This window comes from Malaclemys terrapin, chromosome 1, assembly GCF_027887155.1.
Source record: "Malaclemys terrapin pileata isolate rMalTer1 chromosome 1, rMalTer1.hap1, whole genome shotgun sequence".
NCBI lineage: Eukaryota > Metazoa > Chordata > Testudines > Emydidae > Malaclemys > Malaclemys terrapin.
In genome coordinates this window covers 355,892,958-355,910,403 of record NC_071505.1, presented here as the reverse complement: position 1 = coordinate 355,910,403, position 17,446 = coordinate 355,892,958, and the positions used below count along the sequence as shown (strand labels likewise).

General features: G+C 54.2%; 1 protein-coding gene across 2 annotated transcripts in view; it reads left to right on the top strand.

Annotated features, from left to right (window-relative positions):
- The window catches only part of DCHS1 (dachsous cadherin-related 1), a 119,504-nt gene that overhangs the window by 5,550 nt on the left and 96,508 nt on the right, over nucleotides 1-17,446 (top strand). For both annotated transcript variants that reach the window (XM_054016113.1, XM_054016114.1), the window contains exon 2: nucleotides 253-2,081. In XM_054016113.1, the coding sequence (XP_053872088.1) occupies nucleotides 330-2,081 (1,752 nt within the window). In that variant the 5' untranslated portion in view covers nucleotides 253-329. The remainder of the gene's footprint in view (nucleotides 1-252; nucleotides 2,082-17,446) is intronic.

Here is a 17,446-nt window from a genome sequence, read left to right as displayed (position 1 = left end):
AGCCCCAGGCCTTCTCCTCAGGCACCAGCAAATGCTTCTGCTCCTCTGTGTTGCCCTGGTTTTACTCTTTCTCCTCTGAGTCTAATTTTACCCAATGACCTCTTTGTCTCATAGTCTCCCCGCTAGAGGGAAAGGAATCAGAGCAAGAAGGCTGGGGTTACCTGTCAGGGCTCCCCTCCCTCTTATGCTTTTCCTGTCCTTTGCTTGCTGCTCCCCTCCTGACCAGCCTCCTCTGATCTGCATTCCTTGCAGGATTAAGGAGCACACGCTGAAAAGGAGACCGAGCCAACCTTCACCCCCATCCCCACGGCCTCGGGGAGTTGTTAGCGATGGGGTGCCTGAAAAGGTCAACCCAGCTGCTACTGCAGCTGCTGCTACTTGGGGGCCTAAGGCCAGGGCAGGGCTCTACTGTGCTGGGCACCCTGGATTTACAGATAGATGAGGAGCAGCCAGCTGGCACCATCATCGGGGACATCAGTGCTGGACTGCCCCCCAGCACCACTGCCTACATGTACTTCATCTCCGCACAGGAGGGCAGTGGTGTCACCACGGACCTGGAGATAGATGAGAACACAGGCATCATCAAAACGGCCCGTGTGTTGGACCGAGAGAGCCGGGACCGCTACAGCTTCATTGCTGTCACCCCTGAGGGCATCACAGTGGAGGTGAATGTCCAGGTGAATGACATCAATGACCATGCACCAGTATTCCCCAAGCACCACCACACCTTTCAAATCCCAGAGCACACCCACATTGGCAGCAGGTTCCCCCTGGACCCAGCCTTCGATGCTGACAGTGGCCTGCTGAACACCCAGGGTTATGTGCTCAAAGGGGAGAATGTGGGCCAAGCCTTCCGCCTGGAGACACGCAGGGGCCCCAATGGGGTCCTGTACTTGGACCTGGTGGTCAGCAACGTCCTGGACCGGGAGAACTGCTCATCGTACTCCCTGCTGCTGGAGGCCTATGATGGCGGCTCCCCTCCCCGGAGCACTCAGATGACTTTGGATGTGGCCATACAGGACATCAATGACAATGCACCTGCCTTCAACCAGAGCCGCTACCATACCCTCATCTCTGAGAACCTGAAGCCAGGCAGCAGCATCCTGCAGGTCTTTGCCTCCGATGCAGATGAGGGTGACAACGGGGCTGTGGTGTATGAGATCAACCGTCGGCAGAGTGACCCTGATCAGTACTTCACCATCGACTCCAGGACGGGTGTCATCAAGCTCAACAAGGGGCTGGACTATGAGATGAGGAAGGTGCATGAGCTGGTGGTGCAGGCACGGGACAAGGCCATGCACCCAGAGGTCACCACAGCCTTTGTCACCATCCACGTGCGCGACTACAATGACAACCAGCCCACCATGACCATCATCTTCCTGAGTGAGGATGGCTCACCACAGATCTCCGAGGGTGCCCAGCCTGGCCAGTATGTGGCACGCATCTCTGTCTCGGACCCCGACTATGGTGAGTACTCCAATGTCAATGTCTCCCTGGAGGGGGGAGACGGCAAATTTGCCCTCACCACCAAGGACAATATCATCTACTTGATCTGTGTGGACCAGCTACTGGATCGGGAGGAGAGAGACTCCTATGACCTGCGGGTGACGGCCACTGACTCAGGGACCCCTCCGCTGCGGGCAGAGTCGGCCTTTGTGCTGCAGGTGATGGATGTCAATGACAACCCACCACTCTTTGACCAGCAGGAATACAAGCAGAGCATCCCCGAGGTGGTGTACCCAGGCAGCTTTGTCCTGCAGGTGACAGCCCGTGACAAGGACCAAGGTCCCAATGGGGAGGTACGGTACAGCATCCTACACAGCCAGGACACCCACTCCAACTGGTTCACCATCGACCCAGCCACAGGCATCATCACCACTGCTGCCTCCCTGGATTATGAGAAGGACCCCCAGCCCCAGCTGACAGTGCTGGCCATGGACAGAGGGACACCTGTCCTCTCCTCCACGGCCGTGGTGCATGTGGCCCTACAGGACGTCAACGATAATGAGCCTGTGTTCAGGAGCAACTTCTACAATGTATCCCTGAAGGAGAACACACCCGCTGGGACCTGCTTCCTACAGGTGGGGGGACAGCCGGACAGATGGGGGACACCCTGGGGTGCAGGGTGGGGATGGCCAGGTTGGGGGGTGGCCAGGCAGGGGAAGAGGCTTGGAGGCGAGGGTAGCCAGGCAGGTGGAGGGGTGAGGGTGGCCAGGCATGGGAAGAGGTGTGGGGTGGAGGGCGGGAGGTGGCCAGGCAGGGGGAAGGGCCCAAGGTTCAGAGCAGTCGGATAGGCAGGAAAAGTGATCAAGGCCAGTGGTGGGGGATATTATATGTGGGCAGAGGGAGGAGCGTGGAGGGCAGAGGAGATGGGGGACAATGGGAGAGGAATCAGGGCCTGGGGTAGATGAGTGGGGGGAGCTGACCTGGAAGGGGAAGGAGTCAGGGACTAGTAGGTGTATGGGTCAGAGTGGAGTCTCTCCCCCCCCCCCACCCCCGCCCCTTGTGTGGGGTTAGGCAGCAGGGCCTGGGGTGGAGTATTATTTTCGTATTACAATGGCATTTAGAGCCTGTGACTGAGATCAGGGCCCCACTGGTGCAGGACTGAGATTTGATTTCTATGCAAGTGTGTGATTTAGTGGCTTTGAGATACATGGAGCTTCTTCAATCTGTCAAAGTTGGTCTGTTCAGAGCTGGGAAAGGAACCCAGGAATCCAGACTCTCAGTCCCCTGCCTTCATCACTCAACAGTGGATCCTCCCTAATAATAACCTAGGAGCCAGCATCAATGCTCAGTACTGTCCAAATCCCGCACAAACCCCTGGGATGCTGCCAGAGACAGCGCATGCTGGGGACGGGACTCTGCTGCTTTGTGTGCCCGTTGCCAGCTGGGAGAGAAATGAGAGGTCCGGGGTGAAGGGTGGATGAGATCTGCAGGTGCAGTCTGGGATGAGAAATGCAGGGGGGCTGCTCCGGGGTCAGGAGCAGAGATGGGCAGAGGGAAGGGATTTGCTCCATAACATGGCAAGTCCATGGAGGGGGAAATATCTGAGAAACCAGTGTGGGGGGTGACTGTCTGACGTGAGCAAGGGATAAGGGGTGGTACTGCGGGGAAGTTGAGTTATTGGGGGCAGGAGGTGACTGAGGCAGTGAGGTGAAGGTGAGCAGAGGGGAGTGAGGGGTGGCTCTGAGGTGGTGGGGGGAAGGTGAGCAGAGGGGGGTGAGGGGTGACTGAGGCAATGGGGGGAAGGTGAGCAGAGGGGCTTGAGGGGTGGCTCTGAGGCAGTGGGGGGAATGTGAGCATAGGGGAGTGAGGGGTGGCTCTCAGGCAGTGTTGGGGAAGGTGAGCGGTGGGATTTGAGGGATGGCTCTGAGACAGTGGGGGGAAGGTGAGCGGAGGGGGTGAGGGGTGGCTCTGAGGCAGTGGGGAGAAGGTGAGCGGAGGGGGATGAGGCGTGACTGAGGTGGTGGGGGAAAGGTGGGGGTGAGGGGTGGCTCTGAGGCAGTGGGGGGAAGGTGAGCGGAGGGGGGTGAGGGGTGACAAAGGCAGTGGGGGGAAGGTGAGCAGAGGGGCTTGAGGGGTGGCTCTGAGGCAGTGGGGGGAATGTGAGCATAGGGGGGTGAGGGGTGGCTCTGAGGCAGTGGGGGGAAGGTGAGCGGTGGGGTTTAAGGATGGCTCTGAGACAGTGGGGGGAAGGTGAGCGGAGGGGGATGAGGGGTGGCTCTGAGGTGGTGGGGGAAGGTGAGCAGTGGGGGGTGAGGGGTGGCTCTGAGACAGTGGGGGAAGGTGAGCAGAAGGGGGTGGGGGTGGCTCTGAGGTGGTGGGGGAAGGTGAGCGGTGGGGGGTGAGGGGTGGCTCTGAGGTAGTGGGGGGAAGGTGAGCAGAAGGGGGTGGGGGTGGCTCTGAGGCAGTGGGGGGAAGGTGAGCGGAGGGGGTGAGGAGTGACAAAGGCGGTGGGGGGAAGGTGAGCGGCAGGGGGTGAGGGGTGGCTCTGAGGCAGTGGGGGGAAGGTCAGCGGAGGGGGTTGAAAGGTGGCTCTGAGGCAGTGGGGGGAAGGTCAGCGGAGGGAGGTGAGGGGTGACAAAGGTGGTGGGGGAAGGTGAGCGGCAGGGGGTGAGGGGTGGCTCTGAGGCAGTGGGGGGGAAGGTGAGTGGAGGTGGGTGAGGCGTGACTGAGGCGGTGGGGGGAAAGGTGCGGGTGAGGGGTAGCTCTGAGGCAGTGGGGGGAAGGTGAGCGGAGGGGGGTGAGGGGTGACAAAGGCAGTGGGGGGAAGGTGAGCAGAGGGGGGTGAGGGGTGACTCTGAGGCAGTGGGGGGAATGTGAGCAGAGGGGGATGAGGGGTGGCTCTGAGGTGGTGGGGGAAGGTGAGCAGTGGGGGGTGAGGGGTGGCTCTGAGACAGTGGGGGAAGGTGAGCAGAAGGGGGTGGGGGTGGCTCTGAGGTGGTGGGGGAAGGTGAGCGGTGGGGGGTGAGGGGTGGCTCTGAGGTAGTGGGGGGAAGGTGAGCGGAGGGGGGTGAGGCGTGACTGAGGCGGTGGGGGGAAAGGTGGGGATGAGGGGTAGCTCTGAGGTGGTGGGGGCAAGGTGAGTGGTGGGGGGGTGGCTCAAAGCGGTGGGGGGAAGGTGAGCAGAAGGGGGTGGGGGTGGCTCTGAGGCAGTGGGGGGAAGGTGAGTGGAGGGGGGAGGGGTGACAGAGGCAGTGGGGGGAAAGGTGGGGGTGAGGTGTGGCTTTGAGGCGGTGGGGGGAAGGTAAGCGGAGGGGGATGAGGCGTGACTGAGGTGGTGGGGGGAAAGGTGGGGGTGAGGAGTGGCTCTGAGGCAGTGGGGGGGGAAGGTGAGTGGAGGGGGGAGGGGTGGCAGAGGTGGGGGGAAGGTGAGCGGTGGGGGTGAGGTGTGACTGAGGTGGTGGGGGGAAAGGTGGGGGTGAGGGGTGGCTCTGAGGCAGTGGGGGGGGAAGATGAGCGGTGGGTGGGGGTGGCTCTGAGGCGGTTAGGGGGAAGGTGAGTGGTGGTGGGCAGGGGTAGCTCTGAGGCAGTGGGGGGGAAGGTGAGCAGAAGGGGGTGGGGGTGGCTCTGAGGCGGTGGGGGAAAGGTGAGCAGAGGGGGGTGAGGGGTGGGTCTGAGGCAGTGGGGGGAAAGGTGAGCGGTGGCGGGCCGGGGTAGCTCTGAGGCGGTGGGTGGGAAGGTGAGCGGTGAGCGGGGGGGTGGCTCTGAGGCGGTGGGGGGGGGCTCTGAGGCAGTGGGGGGGAATGTGAGCAGTGGCGGGCCAGGGTAGCTCTGAGGCAGTGGGGGGAAGGTGAGTAGAGGGGGTGAGGAGTGTGTGGAGGGTGAGCAGTGGGTCTGACTCTGCGATGCTGTAGTAGGGTGACCCATGGGGGCTGGTGTGGCCCACAGCAGTCACCCCTTCCTGGCCCATGCCCCTGTAGGGAGGCCTCTCTCAGCACTTTTCTGTTTGGTTCACGAGTTGTGAGGGGAAAGGCAGTCGGGTTCTGGAAATGCAATTGCGGGAGAAGGGACTGAAACAGTTCTGTGCCTGTAGGGAGCAGCAGGGGAAACGGGGGAAGGGAGCAGAAGAGTCCCTGCCTCAGAGTGAAGGAGGAGGGGGAGCCTGGGTCGTTGGTGTGGGGCCTGGGAAGCAGGAACATTGCCTCTGAAGGCCCCTCTTGTCTCTGGCTGAACTTCCACAGACTCCGCACCTGCCCTGGAGGGAGGGCAGCTGTGGCTATTAGTGGCTGGAGCAGGCCCTGGGCAGAGGCCTCTACTCCCTGTGTAGTGGGGTTGCAGCTGGAGGCTCTTCTCGCTCTGAATCATGCAAGCGGAGGGAGCTGTCCAAGCAGGCCAAACTGGCTGAGGGTTTGGCTGGATTTCGGGCCTTTGGCTCAGTCCTCATGTTTCGTTTGGAAACAGCACGTCTGGGCCGAGTGCAGGTAACTCCCACGTGGCCACAGCACAAAGCAAACAGCTCACACATCTGCTGCTGCTTCCTCTGAGCCGGGAAACGTGAGAGGATGGGAAAGGAGCCTGGCAGGCAACTAGGCTCGGCACTGAGCCCCAGCAATGGGGAGCCAGGCCTGAGGAACCGAGCAGAGCCCAGGGGGCACAAATCCATAGCTTTTAGTGCCTCATGATCCAGTTGGACCTCCTGCAGAGTCCAGGCCAGAGAATCCCACTAAGTAACTCCTGTGTCCAGCCCCGAACGTCTGGCTGAGCTTTCAGAAAAACACCCTGTCTCCATTTACAGACTCTGAATGACGGAGAATCCTCCGCATCCCTGGGTAAGTTGTTGCAGTGGTTCATTCCCTGCACTGTTAAAAATCTGCATCTTATTTCCAGTCTGAATTTATCTAGCTACAGCTCCCAGCCGTTGGATCTCATTGTGCCTTTGTCTGTGAGATAAAGAGCCATGTTCTCTCAGAAATCTCCTCGCCATGTAGATACTTCTAGACCGTGACTGAGTCATCTTATTTTTATTTATTATTTGTATTGCTGTAGTGCCAGGGAGCCCCAGTGAAAACACAGAGCCAAAAGATAGCCCGGCCCCAAAGAGCTCACAATCAAAGTATAGGACAAAAGACAAACTGATGGGAGAACAAGGAAACAATGAGACAGTTTTGGCCAACATGACTGGTTTCAGCACACCAGCTTGGCCTTCACCTTCTGATGGATAATCTAAATAGATTGTTTCCTAAGTCTCTTGCTATACATCAGGGGTTCCAGGCCTCAAACCATTCCAATAACGGTCTCACCAATGCTGTGTACGGAGGTAACACCACCTCCCTACTCCTAGTGGGTCATCCCCTGCTCAGACACCCAAGGATCCTGCTGGGAACTCATGTTCAGGTGGTTTTCACCATGATCACTAAGTCATTTTTAATATCGCTGCTTTCCAAAAATACAGTCTCCCTCCTTGTAACTGACCTATGTTCCACCTTGCATCTGGCAATATTAAAACACGTTTTGTTCAAATGAGCTGAATTTGCCAAGTGATAAGCTATCCAGTAGTGATTTCATATTTTCTACCAAATCATTGATAAAAGAAATTGAATAGCATTGGGTGAGAACAGATCCGTACTGTTATTTTTTGTGATTTGTTTGCTAGTTTTTAATCTGTCAGTGGACTGAATTAATATTTGGATCAGAAGATCACATGGTAGTGAAATGCCTTGCAGAAGTCTAAGTCTGATGTGTCAATACAGTTACCTTTATCAACCAAACTTGTGATTTCATCAAAAAATGACATTAAATATCTGAGCCCTGGAAAGACGAAACCAGACCAAGGGATTATGGCAAATAGCTGAACTGCAGCAAGGGCATCTGAGCCCAGCAGAGTCTGGGGGAGTGTATCTGAGACCCACTGAGGAGGAACTGAGTCTGAGAAGCTCAGGGAGTTGTCCAGGCCCCGGAGGGGCACAACGCAGACAGTTTGCACAGCCACTCAGCCACTCTTAACAACTGCAGTTTCCTCTTGGCTGAAGACATGTGAGCAGTGGCGAGTAGAGGCATTACCCACCCCCACTGCTGCGCAATGGGGTGGTGGTGTCCCGACAGCCATGCCTGCCTTAGCAGCTCATAGTCAGACCCAGAGCTCCTTAGGTTCTATAGGTCTATATACAGAGAATGTTCATTGGAGAGAGTGATGGGGGGTGGTAAATAATGGTGCATGGACTGTTCCATTGAAGATAGTGATGGGGTGGATTCTATTCCATTCTATTCTATTCTGTGTAGGTTTTGATACTGCACTCATGACGTAGTATTTGAGTGCCTTCCAGTAGTGCATTAAGCAACATGACTACACATCTGTCATGTGTTGTTTGTTCTCTCATCCTCTCTCCAGCTGGAGAAGTGTGTGCAGTGAAGTGTCTTGTTTAGGTACGTTTTTTAAATTATTTTTTAAAATAAATATAGATGTTGCTATGTGTTTGTATTAGAGAAGGTAGGATCAAAGACATGCTCTGCACTTGGAGGGGAAAGTGGTGAGATTTGTGATGGTTCTTAGTTCCTGGGTGAGTTCATTCCTCAGTCTCACGCTGCCCCTGGAGAAGTTTCTGTCTCCTGCACAGGTTAGCTTCACTCTTATTGTTGAGAGTTCCATTGTGCTGGAGGAGCAAACAGTCAACTACTTTCTTCATCCCAGAACTTTAGATGGTCTTTTAGGTATCCTGGGCCCAGGCCATAGAGCACTTTGAAGATAAGAACCGAGACCTTGAACTTGATTCGAAATGCTAAGAGAAGCCAATGTAGAAAGCGGGGACAGGTGTGATGTTTCTTACCGTAGCCTGTGTTGTTGAAGAGACAGTCTGCAGCTTTCTGTACTAGCTGGAGTTTCCTAAGTGCTGAAGGTTTCATGCTGAGGTATATCATATCGTTGTAGTCCAGCTGAGAGGTGATGAAGGCATGAATAACTGAGTCCAGGTCTTTGGCTGTCAGGATCAGATGGTGTCTCCTAGCCAACCAGAGATTGGAAGCATTACTCACGACCATTGCGATGTTAGAGCTCAGCGAGGAATCCAAGAGTACTCCTAGACACTGACTGAATTAGCCAGTTGTGGATATGAACTTTCAATCAAAGGAGACTGCATCATGGCTGCAAATGCCTCAAAATACTTTCCTTTTCCCACCAGTATCACCTTTGTCATGCTTGGGTTCAGTTTCAGCCACTTGTCTTTCATTCACGAGTTGATCTCATCAAAGCTCTGGGTTACGTTGGTGGTAGTCGTGTGGTAGTATGCGGTGAAGGATGGGTAAAGCTATGTGTCATCTGCATATTGTTGGTGCTTGAGTCCCTGTCATCTGACCATTTAGTGGTTGCATGTCGATGTTGAAAAAGATAAGAGAGAAAATATCAATTGGTCCTTGTGGAGCCCTGCAGGTGAGAGGTCTAGTGGTGGAGGTGCAGTCTCCCATCACAACTCTTTGGGTGCATCCCTCCAGGGAGGACTCAAACCATTTTAGTGCATTCCCTTGGATGTCTCTCACCTCAGGTGAGACAGCAGTATCTCCTGGTTGATAGTGCTGAATTCTGCAGGGGGGCTGTTAGCTGGTAGGTCCAGGAAGGGGAGATCCAGGCATTTTGAGAAGGCTTCCTGAATGTGTGTGATAGTTCTTTGTGGCACTTGGTGCTCAGCTCTGAGGCAGACTCTGGGCACTAAAAATTGATGATGCAGTTTACCACCCTAGATTGCTCCTTGGGGCTGGATTTGGCAGTTTCAATGGAGGCTGATAGGTTCTCTTGGCCTGTAATACAGCCTCAGCATAGACTTTGAGGAATTTATGTTTGATCCTTTGTTGGCTGATGACCTTTGTTTTCTGCCTGTTGCTGCACCTCTCTCTCCATCCAGTGCAGGATGTCAGAAAACCAAGGAGATCTGTGTGAGCAATGGGGAGCAAGGGGCTGTTTGGGGACCAGCTTGTCAGCAGTCAAGGCCAATGTAGAATAGTAATGATTCACCAGGTGCTTGACTCCTTGTGTTGTGAGTGCGTGCTGTTGTCCTTTAGCAAGCTTTGGAAATGTTTGAAATCCATGACTCTTTGTGGTTGAATACGGATCACTGGTCTTTTTTGTTGCTGGAAGGTCTATGGCCACTGCCTTAATGAGGTGATTGTCAGTCCAAGACAGCGGCCAGCTTCTAATGTCCTCTGTCTTGATATAGGTCCAAATCAGGTACAGGCTATGACCAGATGTGTAGGTTGGACCAGATATGACCTGTGAAAGTCCTAGGGAGGCACATGAGGAGATGAGTTTTTTGGGTTTTGCATCTAATAATAATAATAATAGTGCACGGACTATTCCCTGGAGAGTGTGTGTGTGGGGGATAATAATGGTACACAAACTGTTCAGTTGGAGAGAGCAATGGGGGCAAGTGGGAGAAAATTATGGTGCACAAAGTTTTCCATGGGAGAAGGGGTTTGGAAGTGATCCCGTTTTCAGAGCTCTGTGCTGCAGACTTCCCCTGAGGGACCTAGTGGGGCGATTCCTGGGAATGGATGGGGAGATGTGGAAGAGGGAAAGAAGAGTGTGGTGATTAGAGGAGAGGCAGGTGGTGGGAGGGAGATGTGCTGGGAAAAAGGGAAGTAGGTGGAGGGATGTTTGGGGGCCAGGAGGGTCCATGGGGGGAGGGGAAGGAGCTGTGGTGGTACATGGGGGAGGAGAGTTGTGAGGGAGGTGAGTGTTGCTGTTACAGCCAGAAGAGCCACGTTTGTTCCAAATTCCTGTGAAAGTTATTTCCTCCCCTTGCCAGCAACCTCCTCCTGGGCTTGGCACGGCAGCCAGCGCCATGATTAATTCAAGTAGCATTTCCCCTGGAGCTGCAGCAGCTTTTCCACTGCAGCGGAGAGGCCCCAGCCCCCTCACACGCTCCTCTTCCCTCCCCATACTATGCTCCCTCCCCTCCCACCCCAATCCCCTGCCTTCTCACATGCTCCCCGCCCCATCCCTAGCCCCCTCACACGCTCCTCTTCCCTCCCCACACCACCTCCACCCCATCCCCAACTCTCTCACACCTCCCCTTCTGTCCTGTTCATACATTCCCCTCCTCCTCACACACTCCTCACCCCTCATATGTTCCCCATCCCAACCCCTTTGACAAGCTCCCCATCCCCTCAGACACTCCCCTCTCCATGTCCCTTACACTCTCCTCCCCTCATAAATTACCCTCCCCCACCCCCTTACATGTTCTCCTCCTGTCTCCCTCATACAGTCCCCCACATACATTCCCCCATCCCAACCCCCATTTCCCTCCCACACTTCCATTTGATTCCTTCCCATGTCCAACCCCCAGCCCTATCACACACTTCCCCCTCCAAATTCTCCCACCCCAACCCCCTGACACACTCCCCTTCCCCTCAGACACTCCCCTCCCCAACCCTCACTGCCCTCCTGCCCTATCCTCCTCCTCACACACTTCCTTCCCCCAACCTAGCCCAGCCCCCTGCCCCCATGTTTTCCCACCGCTCCTCTCCCATGCTCCCCCAACACTCCCCTCACACATCCTAACCTCCAGCTCCCTCACACACTCCCCGCCGTCTCTCACCCCAGTCTTCAGCCCCCTCACATGCTCCTATACTTTCCTCCTCTACCCCCTGATATGCCCTCTCCTACGTTCCTCCTCATATACTCCTCTCCCCCACCCCAACCCCTGCTGCCCTCCCCATCCCTTTGTACACTCCCCTAACCCCATGGAGTGTGTGACTGCTTCCCCCTTGCTGGACCCTCCCCCTTCATTTCACCAGAGCGCTCTCGCCAAGACCTCTCATGGCCTTTTCCTCTCTAGGTCCTCTCATGCTTCCTGCACCACCCCCTCTTGACTCCCCTGTTACCTCTCTGTCCCCCTTGGTGGGTCCTCCCCCTCTTTTCTGCCAGGAGGTCCCATGGGACTCAACACTCATCCCCCCACAGTGACTCCCATCTCTGTTCTGATGTGTCAGATCCTGCTTTGTGGCCTGCTGCTAATGTCTCCTGGGCATCTCATCCTCACTTCTGCATGGCAAAAGCCCAGCCCCAATCCCCTGAACAATTCTCAGTCATTCTCAGCAACACTACCCGCTCCCACCCTCTCCATCATTCAGGCACATAACCTAGACATCCTCTTTGAGTCCTCGTCGTCTGGCCTCATGCATTCCTCACCACTTCCAGCCCAATCACTGTGCTCCTCCTCTCCAGCCCCATAACACTGCAGTGCTCCAGCCCTATACAGCATCCCCACTGCTGTCCCCTCCCAACTCCCTCTTCAACTCCCTGCTGCTCTGCCTGTGGTGCCAGCCTGAGCCACACATGTCAGCTCCGCACTCAGTGGTCTCCAGGGCTCCCCCACATTACCTATATTCATGGGATTTCCACACCCGCCAGGCCCACTTGGCAGACATTCACCAGGCCCCAACCCCTTCCTGCCCATGAGAGACCACAGCTTCTCAGTGCCCATCCTGAGTGGTGCCGCTCGCCTCCACATTCATTCCACATTTGTGTCCCTCCTGAAGCCCCACCCTTTCTGTGGCATCCATAAAGAACTTGCTTCCACTCCTCCCTGTTGTCTGTCTGGAGCTCCTGGGGCAGGGTCCATCCCCTCTTCACTTCTGGGAAAATGCTGAGCTTTCCAGTGCCCCATGGAGCTTGCAGTGCCAGACGTTCTGCCCCTTAGCACTGTACCTGCGATCAGTTTCTTGGCCCTTCAGGCACTTTGCAACTCACTTGGCACTGGCTCAGCTCAGCTGCCAGGGTACTGCACTCCTGTCTCTGTATCGCCTGAGCTGTGTCTTCCTGGATCCAGCCCCTAGATGTCCCAAGCTGCCCACCATTCCTTGCCCCTCCCTATGAAAAGGGGTAATGCTCCATGGACCCATCTGCCTGCTGGCTCTGGATTAGCTGTGCCTGGGGGCCTAGGACCTGACAGGGTTGCCAGTTGGAAGTCCCTGTGTGTGCCCTGCTGCTGCCTGGGGCTGTGAGGAGCTGTGAGTCTGTGTAGTGGCTGTGCAGATGGCCATGCTCTGTGCTGCCTTGGGACCTAACCCCTCACCCCAGCCGCATGTGCAGGATGCTCCTGGGGCTGCTCCCTGACCCTTCTCCCTCCCCCAAGGCTCAAGCACACTACAGCCCACTGTAGTAGCCGGGAGCTAGAAACAATCCGCTCCTGAAATAGAAGCAGTGGCCACTCCCAGGCTGCATTTAGCTGGTCAGCAGCTGTGCCAGGGCTGGGGCGGGCAGAGTGCCTGGCATGCAATCAGGCAGAAGGAGCCGTGCGTGGGATCGCTGACCACACTGGCGCCAGCCTCCCCGCCTCTCCCACCAAGAGCCGTCACTCGGAGGGGCGGGAGCCCAGAGCCAGATGTGTGCCAAGCCACAGCGTAACATGTGCACAGCAGAGGCTCAGCTGGGGCAGGGTTCCAGCTGGGCTCCCTGCCTGCAGGCTGGGCCTGCTGGTGACAGGGAGGACAGCCTAGAAAGGCGGAGCCAAGCCTGAGCGGGGCACAGGCTGACATGCCCCCTCCCTGACATGTCCAGTCCCTGCCCCAATTCACTCCCTGCATCAGGGGTTGCAGGGAGGGAAGTGCCAGTTCTAGCACTTGGTTTTTGGGGGTAGGAGTGGCACCAACACTGGAGTTTGGGGAGCTTGGTGTGGTGCTGATGTTTTGGGGCTCTCATGCTCTCCAAATGGGTTTCTGGAAACAAGTAGGCTCCCCAACTGCATCTGACACACTGAGAAAGAGACCCCCGCATACAGTATGCATACCTTCCCAGTCCTGGGGTGGAAATGGGCACCCTCCCATCCTGGTGGATCCCCCTTCCTGTCCTTGCTCAGCGCTTTTTGGGGGATAGGGACCCTATGCCCTGCACCCTCTCCCTCCCTGTCTCTGCTCTGCACTGGATGCTTTCCCTGGATTTAGTACAGGTTTTCTTTGTTTCTAATTCTGACAGGATGTAAAACCTGAGCCACATCTCCCCCTGCCTGGCCCCCAGCTGCACTTCCTGCTGCACAGCCCGGGCAGAGATGGACAGGACTGCTCCCCCCATCCTGACACAGAGCTAGGTGTCTGCAAGAATCTCACCCTCTTCCTCCCAGAAGGCAGCTCCCTCACCAACCTTTAGTTTGCTAGTCAGCTCTGTGCCGGTGGCAGCCACAGCAGTTCATGCTGAAAGACTCTCAAACACCAGCTTCAGCAGGGTCAGGCTGGATAACAGCTTGGATGGGAAACTTCCAGAAATGACACACAAGCTGCATGGTGGGGGCTCTCTAGGGAATGCTCTTCCCTGGCAGTCAGTGCTGGACCCAGTGCCCCAGCACAGCATTAGGGGGGTTGTGCTGCAGTGCGGAGGCTCAGTCGGGGGCACTCTCCCTTCACAGTCACTGCTGACCCTAGTGCCTCAGAGCATGGGGTTCAAGGGTGGAAACGTCGGCGGTCCCCTGATGCCTGCCTCAGGCACAGATAGACCTATGCTGCCAGATCAGTGTCAGCACTTTGCTCTGAAACCTGAGTCCCAGGTGTGGGATGCTGGGCTCTGCAGAGGGGTCTATTCAGTGCCTCTCTTGGCTGCTCCATTATTCATGTGCTCAGCTCTAACATTGCGGAGGCCTGTCTGGGTGAAAGTGTGTCACAGTGACAGACTTGGCGCTGGCAACTTCAACTCTGCCCCCACCAGGACAGGGAGCTCAGTCACTTCAGAGGTGGAAATAAGCCAAGGAGTCACTCCCCTGTCCCCCAGTGGGGGCAGTTTGCTCCGACCAGGCCACTTTCAGCTCCAAGGCCTCACCAACTCTGCATACCCGCACAGAGCCACCCTTTCTGGGAGAGACATGCTTAACTGTACAGCCGCACTGCTCTGCAGGTTGGGACTGGAAAGCAGGAATCATTTACATAATGGAAACTACCAGGGGAACTTGAACTCTCTCTGTTTGGATTTGACCAGGACGCCTGGATTCACATCTTGTTTTGGGATGGTAGGCCTGCACTGGGGCATAAGGACCTGCACTTACTGAGAGGCGAGAATGACCCCTACTGAGCCCATCACCCCCTCTCTGCAGCGCAGTGCACGCTAGATAAGGTTGCCAATTTTGGTTGGATGTATTCCTGGAGATGTCATGATATGACATAATCTTTAATTCCTGGAGGCTCCAGGACAATCCTGGAGAGTTGGCTAGTTACCCCTAGCTCTGCACACCAGCACTTTCTGCCAAGAGAGAGTGCTCCCCTGCTTAGCTGCCACCCTACTGTCTGGTACATGTGTCATGGAGTCCCCGGGCGATGCTCTGGAACTGCTCCCTACGAAGCCAGTCAGGACTCTGGGGGAGCCTCCTCTCTGTGAGCAGACTGTTTCCAGGGCAAGAAGCTTCCACAGCTTTGACCTCCCTGGGTCTGACCTCGGAACATTCAGCCTCCCCTGCCCCTCCGTGCACTTCCCACAGTGAGTCCGTACAGGTGGGGCTCCTGCAGAAGCCAGAGGACCTTGCACCCCAGCTCCACAGTCAGACGTGACTCTCGGCCAGCCAGGAAAACAGAAGGTTTATTAGACGACAGGAACACAGTCCAAAATAGAGCTTGTAGGTACAGAAACTGGACCCCTAAGTCAGGTCCATCTTGGGGCCAGGGAGGCCAGACCCTGGGTCTGGGCCTCCCTTTCTTTCCCCAGCCAGCTCCAAACTGAAACTCTCCAGCCCCTCCTCTGGCCTTTGTCTCTTTCCCAGGCCAGGAGGTCACCTGATCTCTTTGTTCTCCAACACGTTCAGTTGGCACCTTTGCAGGGGAGGGGCCCAGGCCATCAGTTGCCAGAAGACAGGGTGTCGGCCCTTCTCTGTGCAGACAGCATCACACTGGTCTCCTAGGGCTCTGCAACAATCACACCCCCTTATCCCACCACCTAGAGACTTAACACATGCATAGGGGAAACTGAGGCACTCACACAGTATTCAGAGAAAACATTATGAACATTCCCACTTTGTCACATCACATTAAATGGATTAAAAGCTGGTTAACTGATAGGTCACAGCATGTAATTGTAAATGGAGAGTCAGCATTGGGTGGTGTGTTTCTAGTAGGGTCCCACAGGGATCAGTTCTTGGCCCTACGCTATTTAACATTTTTGTCAGTGACTCAGATTCATAGATTCCAAGGCCAGAAGAGACCATTGTGATCATCTAGTCTTTATAACACAGGCTGTAGGACTTCCCCAAAATAATTCCTAAAGCAGAGCTTGTAAAAAAACATCCGATCTTGATTTAAAAATTGTGAGAGATGGAGAATCCACCACAACCCTTGGCAAATTGTTCCATTGGTTAATTTCTCTCACCATTAAAAATTTATGCCTTATTTCCAATCTGAATTTGTCTAGTTTCAGCTAGCCATTGGATCTTGTTAGACCTTTCTCTGCTAGACTGAAGAGCCCATTATTAAATATTTGTTTCTCTTGTAGATTCTAATAGACTGTGATCTAATCCTTAAATCATTCTTGTGGCTCTTCTCTGAACCCTCTCCAACCTCCTTCTTGAATTGTGAGCACCAGAACTGAACACAGTTTTCCAGCAGGGATAGTATCAGTGCCAAATATAGAGGTAAAATAACCTCAATCCTCTGATTCAAGATTCCTTGTTTATGTATCACAGGATTGCATTAGCTCTTTTGGCCATAGCATCACACTGGGAGCTGAGGTTCAGCTGATTATCTCAGCATCCCCCCCAAATTTTTTTCAGAGACACTGCTTCCTGGAATAGAATCCCCCATCCTGTAAGTATGATCTACATTCTTTGTTCCTAAATATTTACATTTACATTTAGCCTTATTAAAATGCATATTGTTTTCTTGCACCCAGATTACCAAGCAATACACCGCTTTCTATCAGTGACCTCTTCGTTATTTCCATCTCCCACAATTTTGGTGTCATCTGCAAACTTTATCAGTGATGATTTTATGATTTTTTTCCAGGCCATTGATAAAAATGTTAACTAGTATAGGGCCAAGAACCAATCCTTGTGGGACTTCACTGGAAATACAGCCGCTCGCTGATAAGTTTTATCATTTTATATGACTATATCATCTGTTTTTTCCCCAAATAGAGAACAGAAATATTTATTGAACACTTCTGCCTTTTCTGCATTATTATTGATAATTCTACCATTTTCATCTAATAATGAACCAATTCCATTGCTAGGATTCTTTTTGTTCCTAATATATTTTTTTAAAAACCTCCTTCTTATTGTCCTTAACTCTGCTGGCCATAGCTTTCTCCTTGTGTCCTTTTGCTACCCTTATCAATTTTCTGCAATTTCTAGCTTCTGATTTATATTAATTGTTGGCAACTTCCCTTTCTCCATTCATTTTGTGTGTGTGTGTAATATTTTATAGCAGCCTTCACTTCCCCTCTAAACCAGATTGGTTTTTTAACCAGTATGGCCTTCTTCCTTAATTGAGCATATGGACAGCTTGAAATGACAATGACCCAGCAGAGTCCCTGATATGGAAGATTTTGGACGATGGTCCTGAAACATGTACAGTTGTCATTTAATACCCTTAAAGTCCACCTTGCTGAGATATCTGTATGTCTCGCCCTGATACGGTCATATGCAGTCTGCTCATACCCTATGGCATCAGAATTCCTCAAGGGCTTCCATCATGCCCTCCAGTCAAAGACCCAACTCCCACTTGGGACCACAATGTTGCCCTTCTAAAACAAACAGAACCCACTGCCTGAGCGCTTGGTATACCAACTTATGGCATTACATCAGCACGGAGAGGCAGTAAGCTCCAAAGCGTTATTGCTCAGACTGCCTTACACAGCTTTACACAGGGACACCCTCTGGCTCTGCACTATCCTGTGTGAGATGGAGAACTAGTCCTGCACAGTGTTGAGATGGGGCTACACCATTGGTTGATACAGGGGGCATTAGAATAATCTCTGTATTAGTCTCATTCTGTCCTTTTTGCATTCAGACACCTTGTTTTCTGTTTTACCTGCAGCTGTGCATTG